Source organism: Panulirus ornatus, chromosome 20 (assembly GCF_036320965.1).
Source record: "Panulirus ornatus isolate Po-2019 chromosome 20, ASM3632096v1, whole genome shotgun sequence".
NCBI lineage: Eukaryota > Metazoa > Arthropoda > Malacostraca > Decapoda > Palinuridae > Panulirus > Panulirus ornatus.
Genome location: NC_092243.1, coordinates 69,261,387 through 69,286,319, shown reverse-complemented (window position 1 = coordinate 69,286,319; position 24,933 = coordinate 69,261,387). Strand labels below are relative to the sequence as shown.

Sequence of the window (24,933 nt, the reverse complement as noted above, 5' to 3'; positions counted from 1 at the left end):
CAGGCTCAGAGATTATTTATTCTTTTATATACAAAGGGACATTTCATACTAAGGCTTTAGCTAGTACAATTAAGTAGAGACACACACAAAAAAAAGGGGAGATTGAATGTTAAGTAATCTGATGTTATACATGATGGGCACTGAAAGCTTAAATATTTGCAGATTTGTCAATATGGTATCAAAGTTATTACTACTCATTAAAGAATATAAGTAGCCTGTACTCAATCATGGATGACACTGCTTCCTCTTGCAATATCTACCTACGACTCATACTTCACTAACTGCATTTACAGCAATGATAAATTGAAAATAAAGGTAACAGAAAATCTTATAACAGTATTATTTTTTACTATTCTCAATAGAAAATCACCTTTTTTCCCAGCCACTCTGACCAACACTGCAGCTCACATTTAAGGTTTGCAAGATAACACACTATTAGAAGGGAAGGTCCACTTTCTCCCCATAACTCGCTTCTCAGTTTGTGACTGGATTCCTAGGATGATTTACATTTGTTAGAGTGGGAAGATGCTGCTCTTTTCTCAACAAATACACTGGTGGCAAGCCTCAAGCAGTGCTGATGCAAGAGCAAAGATTATTTGGCTTAAATTTCTCTCAAGTCTCTCAGACCAGATATCCTTGACTTTGAAGGGACGTGAGCAACCTGGCTACAGGGTGCATGACAGTGAATCATTAAGTCGTTGGGAGTATTACACTATACATGGCCTCCTGTGCATATACTGTGATTAAGAATCTCAAAGCATTACACTGAAGAGTAAGACTCTATAAGATAACTGGCCACAGTAACTTTCAAGGTAGCAGCAACATTCTTAGGAACACTGCAAGTCTCTCTAGCAAAACTGTGTACTTGCTGCATCACAAAATAAGTTACAGAACCTGACAACCCTGTATTTCCTGCAGAACTCTTAGTCAATTTTTAATATACAAAACTCTGACTTATAAGTCTATATAAAGACTAGTGGCTTGGTCTGTGTATGAAGACAGGTAAATACCAAAACTTGTTTCCAAACACAATAAATAGGCAACAGGTAATGGGAGCTATGAACACATGCTACTGGAAAACACATGAATAACCAGTAATGATGTTGCAGCAGCAGCATTTGTGACACACACAGGGTGACAATAAATAGCAAAAAAAAAAGCTATATGTTGTCACCACTGATTTTGTTACAGCCCATATTAACACAAAATATCACCTGAAACCCTCACTATCAAAAGCTTTTATCGGTAAAAATAATAAATCACCTTGGAATTCAAAAGGCTTTCCCTTAATTTCACGATGAGGAAAAAATAATGCTAAGCATGGAAATACTCCATGATAATGGTGAGTCACAACTGCTGCCACTTAAATCTTGATTTTATGCTATGGCTATTCACTTTAAGGATGCACTGTAGTTTATGTGAGCACTTGAGTTCTTCCTTTTTGTATATTTTCCTATACAATATGGTATAATGAACACCAAGAAAATATTATTGATACACACAGTTCACAGACCTCCTGAGGTTCATCTGCCAGTGTTCACAAATTAGTGATCACCACATAAAAAAAAAAGATCTATGCACACTCTGATGTTATGTTGGGTCGTGCTTAGAATACAAGGCAAGAGTATCATAGAACCCCTGCATAGCTGTCACCAGTGAAAACTCTCACAAACATGTATCTTTTGCCACATTAGACAAGAATTGACTGATGTACAGCATAGCACTGTAAGTGTAGTACTCAAATGAGCAATTTCACTGTCTGAGTCTTGTCTCTAGCGGCACACACAGTGGACCAAATAACAAAACTGAAAATAAGCACAGGTCTAGTCTCAACACAGCCTGGGCACTGGTCATATATAATCTAGTTCCTGGGAGCAGCTACAGAACTGTTGGTAGCTGCCATTGTAACGTCTCCACTCCCTTGCCCTCCCCCTCCTCCACCTTCCCGAGGCGGACTCTTGACATGAATCTGATTCTTGATGAGCGCTGATCGGAGTATGAGACCCTTGACTCTCATGATGTGTTCACGACCCATCTCCAGAGATCGCTCAAAAGTCATACTCCTTTCTTCTACGGCCTTGGCATATAGGATCTGTAAATGTTTCATTTTCACTGTGACAAATATATTAGCCAAATAAGTGTATGACTAATTTTTTTCTTTAACTTCAAACCAAGATGATGATAGCAAATTAACATATTTTGGTTATCTGATATTCAACAGCACCTGGTATCAAAGACTAAATGACAACATTCAAAACAATAGCAATTAGCATAGTGATTCTATCACAACATACTTGAAGCAATTGGCTCCAAATAAATCATAAACGTGTATGCATGAAAAGAATATAGACTGCCTTAGGAATTATATATACAAAAGAAAGCAATAAATCTGATTGGGGGCATAATGTGGGGAATAATGACAAAGAATGTGAAACAGCTTTCTACAATGGTTACTGTCAAGGCTGATAAAATGTGACATATAACCTGATGGGGCTGTAAAATATAAAGCTATGCAAAGGCAGAGAGAGAGTTACTGAGTAAATTTTGGAGTAGAATAAATGAAAGAAGACCATCTCTTACAGTTCTCATAGTAGTCCCTTGATGGATGAACAAGACCAACCAGTCTAGTTCAAACTATACTTCATGAATATGCTGAGGTGGGTTTCTGGTGCTCATGCCATTAGAAATGCTAGTGTCAGCGACCAGATGTACGATGATTGTACCCTAAGAGTGTTAAATGCTTGTAGACACAATAAACATTAGCCATGTACTGCCTTTGAAAATATATGGGGGCAATGGAAAATGCTTTTCATGGACATTGTTTTGTCCTCAAGCATTTCATTTCAGTCATATCTACCCTCTTCCTTCCATATTTGTCTATATAAGGGCCATGTTTAGCATCCATTTAATACCAACAGAACTCCTGTATCATCAAATATACTCAACTTTTGCCCTCATCAACAATGACCTCTCTTACCACGCACTCTCTCATGAGCTCCAGACCCTAGCCCTCTAACCAACCCTGTTACTTCAGCTCCCATAGTTCTAATTACTCCCATGTCCACTCAGGTATCTAAATCATCCTATGCCCTCCAGGTTTCCTCAACTCATACTTGAACTAGTCTCTCTCTTTCCACTGCTACAACAAATAGCTTTCCTTTTATTCACATTTGCTCTTAATTTTCTCCATTCACATACTCTCCCAACTCACACACCAGCTCCTGAAGTTTCTCACTAGAATCTCCCATCAGCAACCAAGTGAATTGACTCCCAAGACTGCCCCAGCTATAACTGTACTACTCTCTCCAATGCCCTTGTGTTCATATTCTACACCACCTTATCATAAACCATTTTTATCTACCCGTATTATCTCAACTCCACTATCACTGCAAAGGGAAGATCAAGTTCACACACCCTCTCAGTTCACCTGCTCAAATCTTCAACTTATATCTAGAATGCTCATTTGAACATGCATATCCATACTGAAACAAGTGCTTCTTAATATGTTAACACAAACTTACCACCTCAATCTGGATATTAACAGAAGGCAAGGACTGGGAAAACCTACTTGTCTTGCTCATTATTTACATGGCTATCCCTGACACATGAAAACAAACCAGTACCATAAACAATTGAGTTTACAACAGAATCATCCTAACATCTATAAGACACAAGTTAATACTCTTCTGTTGAAATCTCAGCCATCTTATAATTAGATACTGCTGGTATGCTGCCATTTCAATCACATACTCAGCAGCCTTGTTTTGCTTTGTCATCTTGATAAATACTTATTTCTACTTTTCTTTAGTTTATCCAAAAACAGAACCTAAATTTGGCAACTGCTAAATTATAAGGAATAAGCAAGAACTTTGATCATTAAGTATTCTAAGCAGCTATATTCATGCCAGCATACTTTCAGACTTTACAATGTAAAACACTTCGTAAAACCAAAAGAGATGTTCAATCTTGACAATGATGGTTATTAATCTGCTGGATCTAAACCAATGAGACCCAAAAATACATTGCCCATTCTGAGTGTTCTAATGTATTTTGGAAGCAAAATTTGTCATTTTTACAACCCATTCCTAGTCTGACCCATCAAACAGGGGCATGGAAAGAGTTAGCACCAAAAACATTCAGCAACTGTGTGATCTGTGCTTTCATCTTGAGTTCTAACTAGATTTTAAGTAATCAAATGTATAAAAAAGGGTGTCATTTCCTTTAATACTCAAGTTTTCATATAATGGGTGTCCAGCAACCAATTCCAACCAGTTACAAATTACTAAACATCTATGAAGCTCATTTCCTGTAAAGAAAAAGGAATTCTGAACATGTTAAGCTTACACCCTAAAAAAAAAAAAAAGAAAGAAAAAAACTGCATATAAAACTTGAGCTCACCTTATTATGGGAGTCTATCCGAGCCTGGATCTGCCCATCTAGTATGAGAGCCATTAGTTCATCTTCCAATGCAGAAATGGTTGTGTTGAATGCCGTAGCCATTTTTTCCAAATCTGCACTCATGTATGGGCTGTGGTAAAAGATCCTTATTAATTAATAAAGCCCATTCATAAGAAAATTTACATATGTACATTACATAGATAGAGATGCTCTGTGGAAGGTATTAAGAATATATGGTGTGGGAGGCAAGTTGTTAGAAGCAGTGAAAAGTTTTTATCGAGGATGTAAGGCATGTGTACGTGTAGGAAGAGAGGAAAGTGATTGGTTCTCAGTGAATGTAGGTGTGCGGCAGGGGTGTGTGATGTCTCCATGGTTGTTTAATTTGTTTATGGATGGGGTTGTTAGGGAGGTAAATGCAAGAGTTTTGGAAAGAGGGGCAAGTATGAAGTCTGTTGGGGATGAGAGAGCTTGGGAAGTGAGTCAGTTGTTGTTCGCTGATGATACAGCGCTGGTAGCGGATTCATGTGAGAAACTGCAGAAGCTGGTGACGGAGTTTGGTAAAGTGTGTGGAAGAAGAAAGTTAAGAGTAAATGTCAATAAGAGCAAGGTTATTAGGTACAGTAGGGTTGAGGGTCAAGTCAATTGGGAGGTGAGTTTGAATGGTGAGAGGCTGGAGGAAGTGAAGTGTTTTAGATATCTGGGAGTGGATCTGTCAGCGGATGGAACCATGGAAGCGGAAGTGGATCATAGGGTGGGGGAGGGGGCGAAAATTTTGGGAGCCTTGAAAAATGTGTGGAAGTCGAGAACATTATCCCGGAAAGCAAAAATGGGTATGTTTGAAGGAATAGTAGTTCCAACAATGTTGTATGGTTGCGAGGCGTGGGCTATGGATAGAGTTGTGCGCAGGAGGATGGATGTGCTGGAAATGAGATGTTTGAGGACAATGTGTGGTGTGAGGTGGTTTGATCGAGTAAGTAATGTAAGGGTAAGAGAGATGTGTGGAAATAAAAAGAGCGTGGTTGAGAGAGCAGAAGAGGGTGTTTTGAAATGGTTTGGGCACATGGAGAGAATGAGTGAGGAAAGATTGACCAAGAGGATATATGTGTCGGAGGTGGAGGGAACGAGGAGAAGAGGGAGACCAAATTGGAGGTGGAAAGATGGAGTGAAAAGGATTTTGTGTGATCGGGGCCTGAACATGCAGGAGGGTGAAAGGAGGGCAAGGAATAGAGTGAATTGGAGCGATGTGGTATACAGGGGTTGACGTGCTGTCAGTGGATTGAATCAAGGCATGTGAAGCGTCTGGGGTAAACCATGGAAAGCTGTGTAGGTATGTATATTTGCGTGTGTGGACGTGTGTATGTACATGTGTATGGGGGGGGTTGGGCCATTTCTTTCGTCTGTTTCCTTGCGCTACCTCGCAAACGCGGGAGACAGCGACAAAGTATAAAAAAAAAAAAAAAAAAAAAAAAAAAAAAAAAAAAAAACATTACATACATCATGTTTGTGGGCATCTGCTGTAGGATAATGTAAATGATGGATACTATGCCTTAAAACTTAGTGTCTACAGAGCCTATGTGTCTGTGAAGAGGAAAATATATACAAAAAGATCTCTGAAGGGGCGCATCACACGTTATTCTTGACAGTTTGGTCACTTTTCTGCCACATCCTTACTGCAATTCCAGTGGAGTGATTACCACACATTTAAACTCCAACACACTTTTACAAATGTGGCAACTTAAAATTTCTCACTAAACACAACTGATTTATGTTCTTCAATCCATTCTTCTACATACTTATACTATACATCTATATCTCTGATGCACATTCCCTACAGAAACTCCCATAATGAGGTTGGCCACAGCAAGAGAGTCTCCACTTATCCCTGTTCATATGTGCTTGCCATGCATACACTATTCCAAGCATTCTTCCATCATTTCTCTCTCTAAAATACTCTTCCACTATATTTCCTCTTGTCATAGGTGGTCTTCCTCTCATGCTAACTCCTTCAATTGTACTATCATAAACTCTCCTTGTAAACTCCCTGTCTTGCATTCTTTCCACATGCCCAAACAACCCACTCTAACACTCCACAATTCATTCCCTGGCAGGGAATGTTTATACTTTTTCAAAATTCATTTCAAGAACAAATATCTTCTTATCCTGTCATTCCTTCCTGTCAACTCTGCTAAGCCACACCCTCTTTCTAGAATATGTTTATAAACTAAACCTAGCAAAAAATATAGCAATTCATATCACGTATCACTTCCATGCATGAAACTCGGCTGATAAATCCAAGTCGTGAATTTTGTTGCTAGTTCAACTTGTTTATTACTTTTATAGTAGTCTTAGCTATGTAACCCCAAGACCCCTTTTATGGGGCTCCTGTGGCTCCTAAGATGCAGCTTAAGCGGGAGCAAGGTTAGGTTGGTTTCTCTGAAAACAGAAGGCTCTTCCATTAAGCTGTGGTTCTTCCATTACCTTACAATGACAGATCCTCATCAATTATGACTTCTCACTCATGATGTGGGTGCAGTCTGGGAACACCTTTTACTGTATATTACCTAACTGCCTTTCCACAACACTTTTTATCAAGGAGCAATGATAGATTTCAATATTCCCTCAATCTCAACTTTTTCATATATCAAAACACCTCAACGATTAATCTCAACTTTTTCATACATTAAAACACCTCAACTATATATCAATTGGATGCGATATCTTTGTTGGTATGTGAAAAGCTGAGTTTGGAAAACCAAGTTCAATCTTCCTAAAAGAGAAATTAATGAATACAAAAGAAAAAATTGCTGCATCTGAATGACAGAAAAGGAAGAGGAAACAAACAAAAAATGTACATCTTGACTAAAATTGTTTACTCTGTTCCCATCTATATGGAGTGGATCGTGAAGCATAAAGTAGTCCCTTGCTTACCACAGTATTACAAACCAAGGTTTTCAGTATTTACTCTCAAGATAATATATGCAATTTTACCAACTGTGGCAGAAAGTTATGAGCATCTGCAGCATTTTTCTCTGCCCATCATGCGAGTGTTGCATCAGTCATGGGCTACTTCTAGATAAGCCTGGTAAATACAAATGTAATGCTGGTGTAAATATGTGCACAGCAATGCACAAGCGAAATAGCTAAGTCACCCAAGCCTTGTTGAAAATCCTCTGCCTGCATCCCTCTACCTCACTGCAGCTCTCATCATAAGAGGACTTAATAAGTGATCTCCATACAGTACAACTTTTTTTTATATCATTCTTGTTTCTGCTGCTTTTGCCCTTGGACATGGCCTCTAAGCATAGAGCTACTGATGTAAGTGGTACTACCCCAAAGATGCATGAAAATATATTTTGGTCAAAACGTGGACTTACTGGAATACCTTGCAAAAGGGGAAAGTACAGTATCTTTTGGGGGGATGTTGGTGTTAACGAGTCAGCAGTGTGAACCATAAAAGATAAATGGGGCAGGTTTCTGTGCAACATGGGGGTTTCAAGTTCAAAGCAAAGGGCATGAAAGGCAATGTACTGCCATCATAATATACCTATTTACAGTTCTGTTCATGTCTTTGTATCTTTGCAGAATAAACATGTTTCTGGAGTATCCCATACAGGACTTAAGATATCTCTCAATGGTCACTTTTCTTAACCTCCTAATTTCCCAAGCCAACCATGGTTTTGTCAACCACGGGGCCTTTCAGGAATATTGCTCCAGTGGGATCCATACGCAATCATTTACCTTTTGCTGGAATAAATTTGGCAAAACTGGAGCCCTTAGCCCCATTCTATGATAGAACAACAAGCACTTTTGAAAGCTAAATGGATGAGCAACTGGGGCTGTGTTATGTAATTCTGGGACATTATTTAGTAGTTTGTTCCTATGCTATCTCACTAAGGTATGAAATGGTACAGATGTATGAATGAATATGTACACATATACTATCCTGCACTAACAGCACTTGGGAAGCTGGCAACATCCAGTGCAAAGGACAATAGGTCAAGAATTGTGGTGATGTGTGTATGTTTATATAAGGTGAGTGCATTACAACAAAGGAGTGTGGAGTCTGCCTCTTGAGCATGAGGGGTCTTATCATTTGCTGAATCGGTGTTTATACAAGTGGAAATATGGGTATTGTCAAGAATGTACACTATTGTGTGCATTCTTAGCCACACGAGTGGTGCAGTTTCAGATGGTTGTATGTTCTGTGGAGAACAGTGTAAAAATATGGGTCTGGAGGGCAGTTATCTGATACTTGTTGAGTTTGTCCCTTAATAATGTTGTGTTTACTGGGGAAGGGGGAATTTGTGTACATACGTAAAGTTTGCTGGTGCAAATTAGGGGTAAGAATTTTGTTGCTATATGGGGGCTAGAGGTTGATTAGGGATGAGAAGGGTCTAGTGCTTTGGCAAGGAAACTGGGTGCTAAGCTCAGTGAAATAAGACTGTAAAGTATTTTTCTTTTGTTTTACAAGTGTCTAACGTTTATGGTTGCTTGGCAGCCAGCAACTGTTCTGAGAGCTCTGTACTGTGTGGTTGTGGTCCACAGTTTTGCCTTTAAGAGGCTAGATGACCAGGTATTGTGGCTGAATGGTCTGCTCCCTTCAGGAACTCCCTCAAGGTGATGGCCATAGCAAAAGATTCTCCGTAACTGATGAACTTTAGTCCTGCTTCTTAGCCTTTTAGTTCCTCACCCTTAACAGGTTATGGGCAGAAAGCAACTCTAGCTCTGAGAGGGTACGTGTGCTTATATTTCATTCTATTAATTCCAGTATACCCTAGGTCCCCCAAGTGATTTTATCTTAAATACATAACTACTTAAATTGGTACAACAGTAGACAAGTGAAACCACATACTGGTGGAATAATACCTTCCCCTCACTGTCACCCTTGGTGGGACCCAAGAAAGAGCCACTCTGATATCTTAGACCTCAACTAAGAAGCCAGTGCCCAGAAAGATGATGTTGCTCAAGGCATCTAAACAGTTGACATTCTCAGATCAACTTGTGGGAACACTCTGTGGTCTCTCTCCAAACATAGGTTGACCCCATTCATCCAGCCATAGATAAACTACATTCCCATACAAAGGGTCTTTGCAGAGCAATGAGGTTTTACATTCATGGAGATTTGTCTCCCTAGTAGAATGTTGCTGTAGGAGTAACTGAAACCCATGTTATAAATGGGGTAATGTTCCAGACCAAAATTTCCTGAAGCAAATTCTCATGTGTGGACTATACTCTAAACAGCTTACCAGCAACAAACCATCCTAACATAATGCAAATTAGACAGCAATTGTTGCCATTTAACTGGTAAATCAGATGATACTTACTAAGAATGCTAGTGATGTGGGCTTGAAGTAGGTAGTGGTGGAGTGAAATGGGGGAAGTGAATAGTTTGCTTAGTCTCCCAAAGAATGTTCACCTATTCCAGTATAAAACAGTTATGTTGATGTACTTGGCCATTTTATTACATACCTTTATGCTTTCAAGCCAAGCAGATCTCACTTATATGGAACATTAAAAATATGAAAACTTGGTGTTCCTTAAAAGGTGACTGACAGTGGCTGGATTATGACAAGAATCTAATATTCTTTTGCTCAGATATCATAAATGACATCATACCTGAAAAACCTAACAACATATATATTTCAATACTAATAATTTGTAAAAATATGAGTTTTCTTCAAATCTATTGGTATTGTGAGGACTTAGCATCATTCTTTAAATAAGTTCCCTTATTATCGAATGTCACAATAAAAAAATGTCAATCTGTGAACCGTTGTTCTGCAGGGACCCCAGTACTGGAGAGTACCAGGCTGGAATATAGCTGGATATAAAAGTGACAAAATAAAGAGAGCCGAGTTACAAGTCATCATCTGGTCAGCCTAGGTTCAAAACAGCTTTGTGTCCTAGTAATGACCAACTTGTATTGCAAGGAGAGGTGTTTCCATACTTTACCTCCTTGAGGTTATGCCTTGATTGTGTAGTCACCTTTGGCAAGGCCTTTTATTACTGGGAGTGCAAACTAATCAAAGAATTTCTCACTCTAATGAAGTCCACTTTTTCCTGCTACTGAAAACAGTGGAACTATGGGCTGCATGAGCCTTTAGGAAGGTCTTGGGTAACACCAGGACTCTCATGCAAGTGGATCCTGGGTAATTATAAACAAATAAACTCTTCTCAGGAAGATAATTTCATATCTATGGGGCCCTGATCTCAAAGATTTTCTGCTATCTTACAACTTCTTGCATTCCCATATGCTGTCAGCATAAACCATGTCCTAAGTTGTTATATTCCAATCATCCACCACTCTTATATTACAAAACTGCTTCTTAACAGATACTATAAAAGGGCTTATTTATAGCTTCTTTTACAAGCTTCTTGCTTAATTTCATGTAAAGTCCTATGGTTGCTCTATCTCTACAACTCTTGAATAACTGTTCACTGTCTACATCATCAGTCTCTCCTCCAAGGAGGGCAATCTAAAGCCTCTTGCCCTTCTTGTAATTCACCTCTCTTAATTCTAGCACCCTCTTTAATACCCTCCTTTGGACCTTCTCTATTAGCTTTTTGGGATTCTTCAGATGCAATGACCAAACCTGAAAAGCATAATCTAGCTTTGGCCTTTGTCTCATTAACTATTCTCCTAATGTGGGGCTCTGGCTACAAGTTGGGGACAAATTCAACACCAAAGTCCTTCTTAAATAGTTAATAATAATAGTGAGGCCTTCTCTCACTCTGTCCCATCTTCATTACAATATATTTTCTCATGCTGCTTTCACCAACCATGAGTCAAACCAACTTTGGAGTCTGTTTAGGTCCCTTTGTTAACTGATGTATTCCTCCATATTTTTCACTTCCTTCAAGACCTTTATATCACCTGCAAGCACATTCAGGTACATAATTTTCATCGATCGAGAGGAGTAACAGTACATGAACAGAAACTCGTGGCAATATGTAGGTCACTGTAACCCATTTGGAGTAAGCTCATCTCCATGTGTCCTTTGTTACCTTCCAAGAAGATAATCCGTGAGCCACTGAAGGACTTTCTCCCTTATTCATGCTTGATGATTATTTAATCAGCCTCCCAAAGAGAGTATATGTGTCAGAGTTGGTAGAGAAAGGAGAGAACAAACTGGAGATGAAAGGATGTAGAGAAAAAGGTCCTGAGTAATATGAGCCTGAACATGCAGGAGGGTGGAAAGTGTGCACAGGATACAGTGAAATGGAGTGATGTGGCAAACAGAGGAATATGTGCTATTAATGGATCAAACTAGGGCACATGAAGTGGCCAGGGGAAGCCACTGAAAGGGATGTGGGTCTTGATTGTGGACAGGGGGCTGTGGTTTTGGTGTATTACATATGACAGCCTGAGAGAGGATGTAAGCATATGAGGCTGTCTCTTCATTTGTTCCTGACATTACCTTGCTAACATGGGAAACAATGACATGTATGAAAAAATATATATCAACCAAGATAGGTAGGTACATGCATACAACAAAGGGAAATCAAAAAGTAGGGGAACATAAAATCAATTTGCTAAACAGCTGCAAAGGCTCATAATTTGCACAATGACTGGTATTCAAACTCCTCAAGAACATATCATGTCAGACCCACCTGAAATACTGGATAAGTGCACGATTTCTAATACGAGTGTAGAGTGTGTTGAGGTGAGGTGCCAAATACATATCCAACATCAGAACATCCTGAAAGGAAAAACATATAACTAAAAACTAAGAGAACTTTCATCTTCCTCTCAAAGGTTACTGCATGAAAGTAAAAAAATCTTAATTTTGCTTACATTTTCATGTGGAGCAAGAGATGCTAATGGAGAAACTTTTTTGATTATGTAGCATGTACTTCCATGTAACTACCTAACTGGGCAAAAGTGGAGGTAGTTCTACAACTGTAAGGCCCCATCTCTTGAGATTTCTTTACTATCATAAAACTTTTCAAAACTTCTGCATGCTATCTGCACTCCAAAGTTACAGAAATTAGTTTAATCTGTATATCCACAGCTGATACAGGTGTACTTCTGTAACCTACCGACTGCTGATGTGCCATACACAGGATGGGACACCTTTGACAGTTGAATACAAGTGTGTTGTATACGGTCTGGGTCATTGAAAAAATCACAAGCAGAGTGAAAGTGTTCTGACTTTGCATCCTAATTTGACAGAGTTGAGTCAAAAGAGGTCCAACTTAACTTTCCCAAGGAAACCTCAAAACTTAATCCACTAGCCCTATGATGCAAAATTGGTTCACTTTCCCTACAGGCATTACTTGGATTTTTGCATCCGAGAGCTGGCTGGTCGAGTGCACCCACTACTAGCTATATCATGCAATTCTCAGCAAGCTGTTACATCACATTATTATTGTGTGCATGTTAGCTACTCAAGGGTGGGTTGTTTTTGATAACCATTTCTTTCCCAGTACCTCGAAGCTTTGCAACTCTCTACCATCTTATGTTTTTCCTAATAACTATTAACAGGCAACTTTTATAAAAGGCTTTTCACTTCCTCCAAAATCATAAATACTATTCCTTGTCTCTTTTTTTCCATTTCATTAACCTCTTTATATTTCAATTAAGGCCTAGCCTTAATGTGGACTACTGTCCATGACTGGATACCTCAAAGTTTAAAAAAAGTGGAGTACCAAGTCCGTAAACAATTATTGGCAACTTAATGTTTCCACATCCTCTGCCACCTGTATTTTTTCAAATGTGCTGCCCAGTAACCATCAAAGCACCATGGAGGATAGTACATCATTTGTGCCCTGACCAGGCAGCAAAGAAAATGTACATAAATACTGTATATAGATTTATATAGTGCACATAAATAATAAAAGATTTTCCATTAGATATTTTAACATTACTGCATGAATAATGCCATAAGGAGTGATGATTTGTACATATGGCACTGTTCCATCCTAAGTATTTATTTCAAAGGCTCACCAAACATATAGGCAATGTTCTACTATACTTCTGTATATATCATTTTCTAAAAAAAAAAAAAAAAAAAGGGAGGTTTCCTTTCAAATGGTAAGGCAAAAATATGATAATACTTTTTTTAAATTTGATTAAAAATGCCACACTGAGGGCACACTAAACACCACAAATAACCCATGTTAATGAGTTAGATCTCTTCTCACTATTTCCTTGCTTAATTTCTTACCATAACCCAGGACTGCTCTGCCTTATATCTTTCAGAGAACTATTCGCTCTCCAATTTTTTTATTTGATTCAGAAAACTGGAAGTTGTAATCATAGATAGCAACTTTGCCGAGAATATGTTGGTTTGATCGTTACTAAAGGATGACACAAAAATATCCATAAATGAAAAATGTTTTTTAAGCATTCTCCAAATCCACTAAATGAATACTATTATCAGGTTGAGAGATACACCCGCCACAAGACATACAAATATACTGATAAATCTTTTGAATATCATATACTGACAGCAATTAAAACAAATATCTTTCATTATTCTACAAGAGGCAGTTCCACTGCTATATTTCAAATACCACTTGTAATCAATTAGTCAAACTCACCTTTAATTCATCTAAAAGTTTAAGGCAGGATGCATATTTAGATTCATAGAACTTAAATATGATGTCACGTAACTGGGGTTCCACTTCCAAGAACAGCTTAAAAGAACTGAAAATGTATAATATTCACATAAGTACAGTATATCTATAATCATTACCATAAAGCTTATAAGATGCATTTCAAAGAAAAATTTGTCATTTTCCAAGATTGTTCAAACATCTATTTATGCCTGTTCCTCAAGTGCAAAATCCACCTGCACAGAAAACTGTTCTGTTTCTATTGTGCAGTCTTCATCCAAATAGGATAAATCCCATTTACCAATGACACCTACCCTTTTTCACATCAAAGCACAGTAGTAACAATGGTTAAGAAATAAAACTTCTTTGTCTTTCTTAGTTAAACACACCTACTCTTTTTAATATTTCTGCAATAGTTTATCTACAAAACATTGGGTAAAAGTAGTAGGTAGGAACATTAAGCAGGAGCATTAGGCAGGCAGGTGCCTCTGCAAACATTGCACTAGACTCGCCCTCTGCCAGTGGCCTGTTAAGGGTGAGCCATTAAAGGCTAAGAAGTGGCACTTGAGTTTACTAGTTATGGAGAGACTATTGCCATGGCCACCCCCTTGAGGGAGATGCAGAAGGGAACAGGCATCATATATACAGATAGATATATAGTTCATCTATAGAATCTTCTCACTATCTACAGTGTCCTTCTCTACAGTAAAACACATCAGAGGAATGAAAGTGCTGTTTCTTCCTGGATGGAGCTGCAATCATGACTAAGCCTCTGACCATCCACAGAAAGCAAGTTGGGTGAAAAAATAAAAATATGCCAACAATTTCAAGTTTGTTGAGTATTCCTGGTAAATTATATGGGAGGGTATTGATTGAGAGGGTGAAGGCATGTACAGAGCATCAGATTGGGGAAGAGCAGTGTGGTTTCAGAAGTGGTAGAGGATGTGTGGATCAGGTGTTTGCTTTGAAGAATGTATGTGAGAAATACTTAGAAAAGCAAATGAATTTGTATGTAGCATTTATGGATCTGGAGAAGGCATATGATAGAGTTGATAGAGATGCTCTGTGGAAGGTATTAAGAATATATGGTGTGGGAGGCAAGTTGTTAGAAGCAGTGAAAAGTTTTTATCGAGGATGTAAGGCATGTGTACGTGTAGGAAGAGAGGAAAGTGATTGGTTCTCAATGAATGTAGGTTTGCGGCAGGGGTGTGTGATGTCTCCATGGTTGTTTAATTTGTTTATGGATGGGGTTGTTAGGGAGGTGAATGCAAGAGTTTTGGAAAGAGGGGCAAGTATGAAGTCTGTTGTGGATGAGAGAGCTTGGGAAGTGAGTCAGTTGTTGTTCGCTGATGATACAGCGCTGGTGGCTGATTCATGTGAGAAACTGCAGAAGCTGGTGACTGAGTTTGGTAAAGTGTGTGAAAGAAGAAAGTTAAGAGTAAATATGAATAAGAGCAAGGTAATTAGGTACAGTAGAGTTGAGGGTCAAGTCAATTGGGAGGTAAGTTTGAATGGAGAAAAACTGGAGGAAGTAAAGTGTTTTAGATATCTGGGAGTGGATCTGGCAGCGGATGGAACCATGGAAGCGGAAGTGGATCATAGGGTGGGGGAGGGGGCGAAAATCCTGGGAGCCTTGAAGAATGTGTGGAAGTCGAGAACATTATCTCGGAAAGCAAAAATGGGTATGTTTGAAGGAATAGTGGTTCCAACAATGTTGTATGGTTGCGAGGTGTGGGCTATGGATAGAGTTGTGCGCAGGAGGATGGATGTGCTGGAAATGAGATGTTTGAGGACAATGTGTGGTGTGAGGTGGTTTGATCGAGTAAGTAACGTAAGGGTAAGAGAGATGTGTGGAAATAAAAAGAGCGTGGTTGAGAGAGCAGAAGAGGGTGTTTTGAAATGGTTTGGGCACATGGAGAGAATGAGTGAGGAAAGATTGACCAAGAGGATATATGTGTTGGAGGTGGAGGGAACGAGGAGAAGTGGGAGACCAAACTGGAGGCGGAAAGATGGAGTGAAAAAGATTTTGTGTGATCGGGGCCTGAACATGCAGGAGTGTGAAAGGAGGGCAAGGAATAGAGTGAATTGGATCGATGTGGTGTACCGGGGTTGACGTGCTGTCAGTGGATTGAATCAGGGCATGTGAAGCGTCTGGGGTAAACCATGGAAAGCTGTGTAGGTATGTATATTTGCGTGTGTGGACGTATGTATATACATGTGTATGGGGGTGGGTTGGGCCATTTCTTTCATCTGTTTCCTTGTGCTACCTCGCAAACGCGGGAGACGGAAAAAAAAAAAAAAAAAAAAAAAAAAAAAAATCAAGATGAAAAAATACACTTGTAGCCTGGTTGTCACAAGCAACTGTAGCAATCGTTAACCTATAGTCTATGCTCTCCCATACTAATATGAATTCAGGCAACTCTAGTTTAGCAAGCATTTAGTTATCTATGAAAAAATATAGGTGAATGGAAAGTATTATACCTTCTGCATAATGCACCTTGTTCTTTGCATGTTTTCCTTCACCATTTGTCAAGATCATGAATAAATTGTTCAAGCTATGGAAAGGGGTTTATTGGGGGATGGTAAGGAAGGCACAATACTTTTCTAAAATTTATGCAACATACAGCTTTCATTTACATAGCTGATTTTATTAAAAAATTTGAAAACTTTTACTGAGTTATCACAAGGTCTATACTTTTTCTTAGGAAAGATGTAAACTTTTAAACCTTAATTTTCATTGATGAATTCAGCCCAGTTTATCTTGTTGTGAGCAATGCAAATACCATTACAACTTGATAATCTAATGACTGGCATCTTTTCACACGTTAACCAAAATTTCAAGTACAACCTTCCTTCACTTTATGCATGGGTTATGTTCTGCAAAGTCCTTGCATGAAGATAAACTGCATACAAGGAACCAACAGAAAAAAATGGGAAAATGAGTTTTGGTGCTTTCTACTGCATACAACCACAGAGTAGTACATTCTACCTGCAAAAAGAGAGACTGGTGGAAGCAAGTCCCTTACTAATCCTGCATGAAGCAAAGGACGAGTGTAGTATTGAAAGCTACCTTTATATGTACCTTCAAAGTTATTTGTTAATAATCACTTGTACCAAACTTTTCTACAGCCTTATCGAAGAAAAATTCTGCATTTGTAGCTAGAACCAAGTTTAACACTATATTCACACTGCAGGTAGATTTCTCAACAAATTACATTAGGGCACAATCAAGCAAGTTTAGACATATGGATATGGATACGAGACTACTTAAGATAGAGATACAGATGAATCATCTTAGAAGAGCCCAATGTGTTACGGTATTCTCCTATTCTAATGTAATACCATTCATTCCAGATTTTTCCAAAACACGTTAATAAATGAAATATCAACAAGTGTAATGGAAACCTACCTTATTCCTTCGAGTCTGGAGGTGTTCAGGAAGTAGTAAAAACTTCTCTGAATCAGAAGGAAATAGCTCCAGGATCACCTGGGGTCATTTCCAGTTCAGAAATGGGGCTTGTATGAGGTGTAAGATACTCACACCAAACTCATGATGCTCAAAGATCTTTAGTTTTTCAGCAATGCCAAGGTGTTTCCTAAATCTCTTAGTATATGCAACTCAACTCTTATTTACCATGATGTAATACAAAAAGACAAGCCTTTATACCATAAAACACTCAACACTTGTACGAGAACATTGGCACCATGATTGTTTACGTCTTGACTAGATAGGCACTTTGACTGGTGGGCAGTCATCAAGCTATGCCTTGTTTAATCTCAAAATTTCTGCTTAAAATCATCTTTGTAGATGTAAAGGCACAAAAGCTAATACGGCACCATTAAATTATGACAAATAATTGTAAAGCTATGTACGTGTGTGCAGGGAACATGCTGTATGATAGTTAGATATATAGTTAAATGAAGAAAAATGCAATGAAGTATGTGAAACCGGTTGTCAAGCTCTTCTGATGCCCAGTGTTCTGGACTACGGCTGGGAACTAACAGACTATTCTGTTACATCCCAAACTCAATCCAATGAGTCCTTACCCTGCAGGAATATCTTATTACGTTATGGATTTTTTGAGAAATTTCCAGTGGATCCCAACCTTAGTCTGGCTTGATGAACAATTACAATTTAATGAACTTTAAAATGGGATTTTAATAAAGAACCACTAAGGCCTCTAACTTGGTTTAAAGGTGACCCACAGACCAACACCTGCAATGCTGGTATAGCAGAAGCATAGGTAGTATGCTGAGAAAAAATCACTACTTAACTAGACTTAACTAGATAAGATGAATGACTCTCCAAGACTAAACCATGAATGTAATCCATGGAAGGGTCTGAGCTACAGGCACATAACAATATTCAGTCATGTTTCAAAAGCTTAACCTAGAGCAGATGTAAGAAAAAATACTTCCTAATATCAAGATGAACAAATTCAGGTAGAGAAGGGGTGTGTGGGATATATCTTATTAGTTACTAACAGTTGCAAATGACTGCTAAACTGGTAAAATGTTTATTCTCATCTCAAATTGCCATCACTATCTTTTCTTTGCTTTTCTTTTTGACAACTCAAAGAACTGAGTTAAGATTATAACAAAGGAGGAGGGAAAACTTTCTTTCATAACCTTCTCAGGCTTACCATCATTCAATTAACAGAAATTCTAGAATTCATAAAAATCTTGTCACTTGTTTCCCTCTCTACTTCACACGTACTCCCTGCATGTCGTAGAAGGAGACTTATAGGGGTGGGAGCAAGGAGCAGGAAAGCCTCCCCTCCTGTTTTACTTTTCCAAAAGAACAGAGAAGTGGGCCAAGTGAGGATTTTTCCCTCTAAGGCTCAGTCATTTGTTCCTGATGCTACCTTGCTACTGCGGGAAATGGCAAAAATGTAATTTTTTTGCCAAGAACTTTTCCATGGTAAAAGGAACAACTACAAGCTTACTTCTGGTGTACCATCACATATCTGTGTTGGGTAACATGTGTTACTTCACTGAAATAAAACACAAAACTAATTAATTTGTGCCTTTATCGATGATTCTGCAAGGCCTTCTACTATCAACTGAAAAATTACTTATTCAACAATGACAAACAAAATGTAAAATGTGCAAAACTGTATAATCTAATCCTCCCCTACATCAAATGATCATCCTACCTGTCATTTTAGCTGAAGATGGAGCCTTAAAAGGGTATGAAGTAAGGTCTGTACATACCATCTAGTAAAACAAATTACAGTCCACATAACAGATTATAGAATACCAGCACTTCATCAGAGAACCTTACTCAAAACACCCTGGATTCAAAGTACATAAAAATACATAAATAACCCTCATTTTTTGTGTCATCAAAGTACCCCCCTCCTCTAAACATCCTGGATTCAATTTTTTTTTTTCGCTGTCTCCCGCGTTTGCGAGGTAGCGCAAGGAAACAGACGAAAGAAATGGCCCAACCCACCCCCATACACATGTATATACATACGTCCACACACGCAAATATACATACCTACACAGCTTTCCATGGTTTACCCCGGACGCTTCACATGCCCTGATTCAATCCACTGACAGCACGTCAACCCCGGTATACCACATCGATCCAATTCACTCTATTCCTTGCCCTCCTTTCACCCTCCTGCATGTTCAGGCCCCGATCACACAAAATCTTTTTTCTCCCACTTCGCCTCGTTCCCTCCACCTCCGACACATATATCCTCTTGGTCAATCTTTCCTCACTCATTCTCTCCATGTGCCCAAACTATTTCAAAACACCCTCTTCTGCTCTCTCAACCACGCTCTTTTTATTTCCACACATCTCTCTTACCCTTACGTTACTTACTCGATCAAACCACCTCACACCACACATTGTCCTCAAACATCTCATTTCCAGCACATCCATCCTCCTGCGCACAACTCTATCCATAGCCCACACCTCGCAACCATACAACATTGTTGGAACCACTATTCCTTCAAACATACCCATTTTTGCTTTCCGAGATAATGTTCTCGACTTCCACACATTCTTCAAGGCTCCCAGGATTTTCGCCCCCTCCCCCACCCTATGATCCACTTCAGTTTCCATGGTTCCATCCGCTGCCAGATCCACTCCCAGATATCTAAAACACTTTATTTCCTCCAGTTTTTCTCCATTCAAACTTACCTCCCAATTGACTTGACCCTCAACCCTACTGTACCTAATAACCTTGCTCTTATTCACATTTACTCTTAACTTTCTTCTTTCACACACTTTACCAAACTCAGTCACCAGCTTCTGCAGTTTCTCACATGAATCAGCCACCAGCGCTGTATCATCAGCGAGCAACAACTGACTCACTTCCCAAGCTCTCTCATCCCCAACAGACTTCATACTTGCCCCTCTTTTCAAAACTCTTGCATTCACCTCCCTACAACCCCATCCATAAACAAATTAAACAACCATGGAGTCATCACACACCCCTGCCGCAAACCTACATTCACTGAGAACCAATCACTTTCCTCTCTTCCTACACGTACACATGCCTTACATCCTCGATAAAAACTTTTCACTGCTTCTAACAACTTGCCTCCCACACCATATATTCTTAATACCTTCCACAGAGCATCTCTATCAACTCTATCATATGCCTTCTCCAGATTCAAAATACAAAAATAATAAGTACATAAGCATTTCATTTTTTAGTTTATTATAGAGTACTTCCAAGTAAAAACTAAGGAACTCTCTAATCTCATCTACAGATCCTTCTCTTTAGCTGCCTTATTGTAAACAAAGCACTTGCATCCACTTCACATTAATATGATACATAATAGAACCCATATACTTTACCTGCTAGAGATGACAAGTTTCTGAAGTTCTTGACGAGAGAAAGTGGCCAGTGCACACAGGCCACCATACATAGCTACATTTGATGTGGACAGCAGATCAGGAAAATCACAAGCATCCAGCTGAGCTCCAAGAAAGCTCTTTGCTGCAGCCTAAAATAAAAAAAATATAAGAATATAAACTAAAAGCAAATTCATAATAAAATGCATTTTCCAACTATTAATATCTTACTGCTGTTGCTAGGAATACTAGTTCTGTGAATATTATCTATTAACGTGCTTGTGGCCTTGGAGGAAAGAAGCTTGCCTACAACTGCTTTCAACAAGAGATGAAGGTTCATATGTGAGACTGGAATGCAACTGGAATTAATGACAAATGTAAAAGATGGAAGTTGGAGACACCTTCTGCGAGAAAAAATCCATTGAATTACATCTGTGAGAGACAAGGCTGAGAGGATGGAATCTTTGACTGGGATGGAGACATTAAAGTGATATCAAACCAGTATGATACAGATGGTTAAGCAAGAAAATGTGCACTAGTACTGTTAATGAAGGCCACATGGTTTGAAAAGGTGTTCGACTATAAGGATGCCTATCCAAGATCAACAGTTACACATCTGAAGTGCGAGAAGATAAGAATGTGTGTAATGGCTGAACATGTACCACATAATGAGAGAGAAGAGGAAGATATGGATGCTTTCATAGGTAAACTTGAAGGAGTAACAACAGATGAAGATCCATGTATGATGAGTGACTTCAATGGATAAAATGAGAAGCTGAATAAAGGAGAGAGCAGTAAGTGGGTATGGGATTCAAGATAAACAGAAGGAGGTAACAAAGATGGTTAAAGAGGTGACAGGGGTGGTTGTAATGATGGTGGCTGTAGTGTCAGAGGGGATGACAGAGGTCATGGTGGAGGTTGTTGTAAAGGTGGGACTGAGAAGGTTGAATAGGTTTTCACAGAAGAGGTAGCAGTGGCAGCGAGTGAAGGGTTGGCAAAGGCAGAGGGAGTAATGGTGGTAGAGGTGGAGGTGTAGAGGAGGTAGTGACACAGGTGGGTGCAGATGTTGCAGTAATAGTGGCTGTACAATTAAGGTATAGCAGAGGTGGTGGTACCAAGTGGTGGTTACAAAGAGGGTGGCAGAGGTGGCAGCAATGCTCGTGGCATTGAGGGTGATAAAGATGGTGGCACAGATGGTTGTAGAGGACACCTCATAATCAATAGTAACTTACCTTCACTCAAAGGGAAAACATACGGTTATTCTTAAAGAAGTCGATCCACTAAAAAATAAGGTTAAGTGGAAATTAAGTAAATTATAAATGTGGCATTAACCATGATTTTTGACACTTTTGTCCTCAAAGTAGAAAGAAAGTTTCCTTGTCTCAAAAGAAACAAAGATGCCTGGTCAAAGTTAAAGCCATCCAGCAGAACTAAACGTTCTGTACTGAAACAAAATTGTCTACAAGTCTGGCAGTACTCCTGACTTTTGACCTTTTCTTTTCCAAATCAATGTAGGCCTTCCCCTTTCCACTGGAAAAAACTCAAGTTAAAGGATGACAAAGTCCATCCTGTTAAATTACTGGACAGAAGCAATATCATCCCCAAAATCAACTTCAACTGTAACAGAAACATTAACACACTTCATTGGATAATGGGAGGTTGAAGAGACTGATACAGTACTCAGTGTGATTGGTCGATGTGTGTCAGGATTTGGATGCTTTGACTGAACAGTCCTTTGGATTCACCTTCCATGTAAAAAAAGAAAATTAAAGAAAAAATTCACCTATTAAAAAGACATGCCTTCTAAACATACACATAACAGCAAAGATGCAAACTTATACTGTTACACATCTTTAAGCAAAGGAATATGAAAGATTGTCTGTGTAACTTACCTTATATTTTTTTGTTGCAAGCTGTGCTAACCCTGCAGCACACGTTAACTTTGTCTGGATTACAGCTGACTGGTCTTTGTTACTGCTTGGCTGAAATAAATTACACTATATTAAAACAATTACTTTAATAAAAGTAAATCTTATTCTTCCATTCCCCTTAACACGTCTCTTCCTATTTTTCATTCATATCAACTTGCTTTTTCAATCATCTCTTTGGTCTTTCTAAACATTTATGCTCAAACCAAGTTAGGATCCTCAAATGTAACTGAAATTTGCAGCAAATGCTTTTAAAATCTTTTTAATCCTTTACTATACTATACTATACTATACTATACTATACTATACTATACAGGATGTGGAAAGGGAGCTGTGGTTTCGGTGCATTATTACATGACAGCTAGAGACTGAGTGTGAATGAATGGGGCCTTTGTTGTCTTTTCCTAGCGCTACCTTGCACACATGAGGGGGGAGGGGGTGTTATTCCATGTGTGGCGAGGTGGCGATGGGAATGAATAAGGGCAGACAGTATGAATTATGTACATGTGGCGAGGTGGCGATGGGAATGAATAAGGGCAGACAGTATGAATTATGTACATGTGTATATGCCTGTGTGTGTATATATATGTATACATGGAGATGTATAGGCATGTATATTTGCGTGTGTGGACGTGTATGTATATACATGTGTATGTGGGTGGGTTGGGCCATTCTTTCATCTGTTTCCTTGTGCTACCTCGCTAACGTGGGAGACAGCGACAAAGCAAAATAAATAAATATATAACTATACTATCCCATTATTATGTTTATAATTATCCCTATATATAACACAAACTATCAAATTAATTGTGTTATGCATGCAGAATCTACAGTACTTAAATACTTTAAATACTAAAGATGAATCTTTCTCACATGACAATTTTAGATACCGACTTCTCAAACCTTTAAGGGCTGAAAACTTGACGGAAACATCAGCAACATTTACTAAAGATATCATCACAGAGATTTTATACAGATAAACATGAAGCACTTTTCAAGAATTAAAATGCTAAAAATAGTGAAAAGTACATGGAATCCAGCACCTCAAACATGTACTACAAGAACAGGGAGAGACAGACAGAAAAAAATATTTGGGGAAACTAGACAAAAGAATGGGGAAACAAATCTTCAAGTACAGTATGGTATTCACAAATATGCACGTGGCTGGCGATCACAAGGGGGTAGGTCAGCATTAACAGAAAATCACTGGGAAAAGTCCAGTCCCTATACTTCTCATGCAGAGTGTTGCTTGGGTGAAAAAGACCAACCTATATTTCATCTCTTGATCTAATCATACAATGTACATTAAAAAAAAGTACCAGACATAATATAATACTTGTAACTAAAACCCACAACCATACAGAAATAGTCTTCCAATGCATGGTTTTTGTTTTACATGTTATAAAGCAAAGAAAAAAACATTTTCTTGAGTGAAAAATTACCAGATATAAAATGGTAATATTACATAAAATACCATCCCACAGTTCCCCAATGTTGCTGACTACCAAATGCTGAATATCTTATAATAAAAACTGTACTGCAAATGATCAACTTACCCTAGATTCTGAAACTTCTGGAGTTGCTTGAGCTTTGCTTACATAGCTCAATACATGCGACCAGTTGTTTAGGTAAATTGAAACCTGTAACAAGCAATAATATACTCAGTGTAACAATCATACAATGGCCTTTCTACACCAAAAAAATTCTTATTCTTTTCTTTCCATCAATTAGGGTTAAAATATATAAGCCTTGACTAATAATAACTATAAAATAAATAAGAAAAAAATGAAACTCATATGATAATATTTGATGGTAATAAACTCATAGATGACCAAATGAATTATATTGATATGATTTACAAAGGGTGATGTGCCATCAATGTGCTGAACCAAGACATATGAAGCAGTCAAGGTAGATCAAGTAGTAGTTTGTGGGACTTGGTTGTGGATGGTAGGCTCTTTGGTGCATTATATATAACAGCTAAACGGGTGATTACATGCAAATGAAGCTTCTGTTCATCTGTTCCTAATGCTACCTTGCTGGGGCAGAAGAAGAAACAGTGTATGAAAACTTGCAATAACTTAAGATATGAGCAAATGAGGTCATTTCCCCATCTGTTCCTGGCATTACCTAGCTAACTCTGAAACAGCAAGCAGGCATGAAAACATTAATAGAGTTACAGCAATAACTATCAAATAATATTAATACAATAATAATCATTACTACTCTATTATT

At 38.5% G+C, this 24,933-nt stretch overlaps 1 protein-coding gene across 2 annotated transcripts in view; it reads right to left on the bottom strand.

The window, feature by feature from the left end:
• Window positions 1–328: 328 nt before the first annotated feature.
• Window positions 329–24,933, bottom strand: part of CSN1b (COP9 signalosome subunit 1b) — a 156,049-nt gene continuing 131,444 nt past the window's right edge. For both annotated transcript variants that reach the window (XM_071675184.1, XM_071675183.1), the window contains exons 6-12: window positions 24,255–24,338; window positions 22,663–22,752; window positions 20,774–20,922; window positions 13,942–14,047; window positions 12,010–12,098; window positions 4,399–4,528; window positions 329–2,092 (exon numbers count right to left, since the gene is read on the bottom strand). In XM_071675184.1, the coding sequence (XP_071531285.1) occupies window positions 1,862–2,092; window positions 4,399–4,528; window positions 12,010–12,098; window positions 13,942–14,047; window positions 20,774–20,922; window positions 22,663–22,752; window positions 24,255–24,338 (879 nt within the window). In that variant the 3' untranslated portion in view covers window positions 329–1,861. The remainder of the gene's footprint in view (window positions 2,093–4,398; window positions 4,529–12,009; window positions 12,099–13,941; window positions 14,048–20,773; window positions 20,923–22,662; window positions 22,753–24,254; window positions 24,339–24,933) is intronic.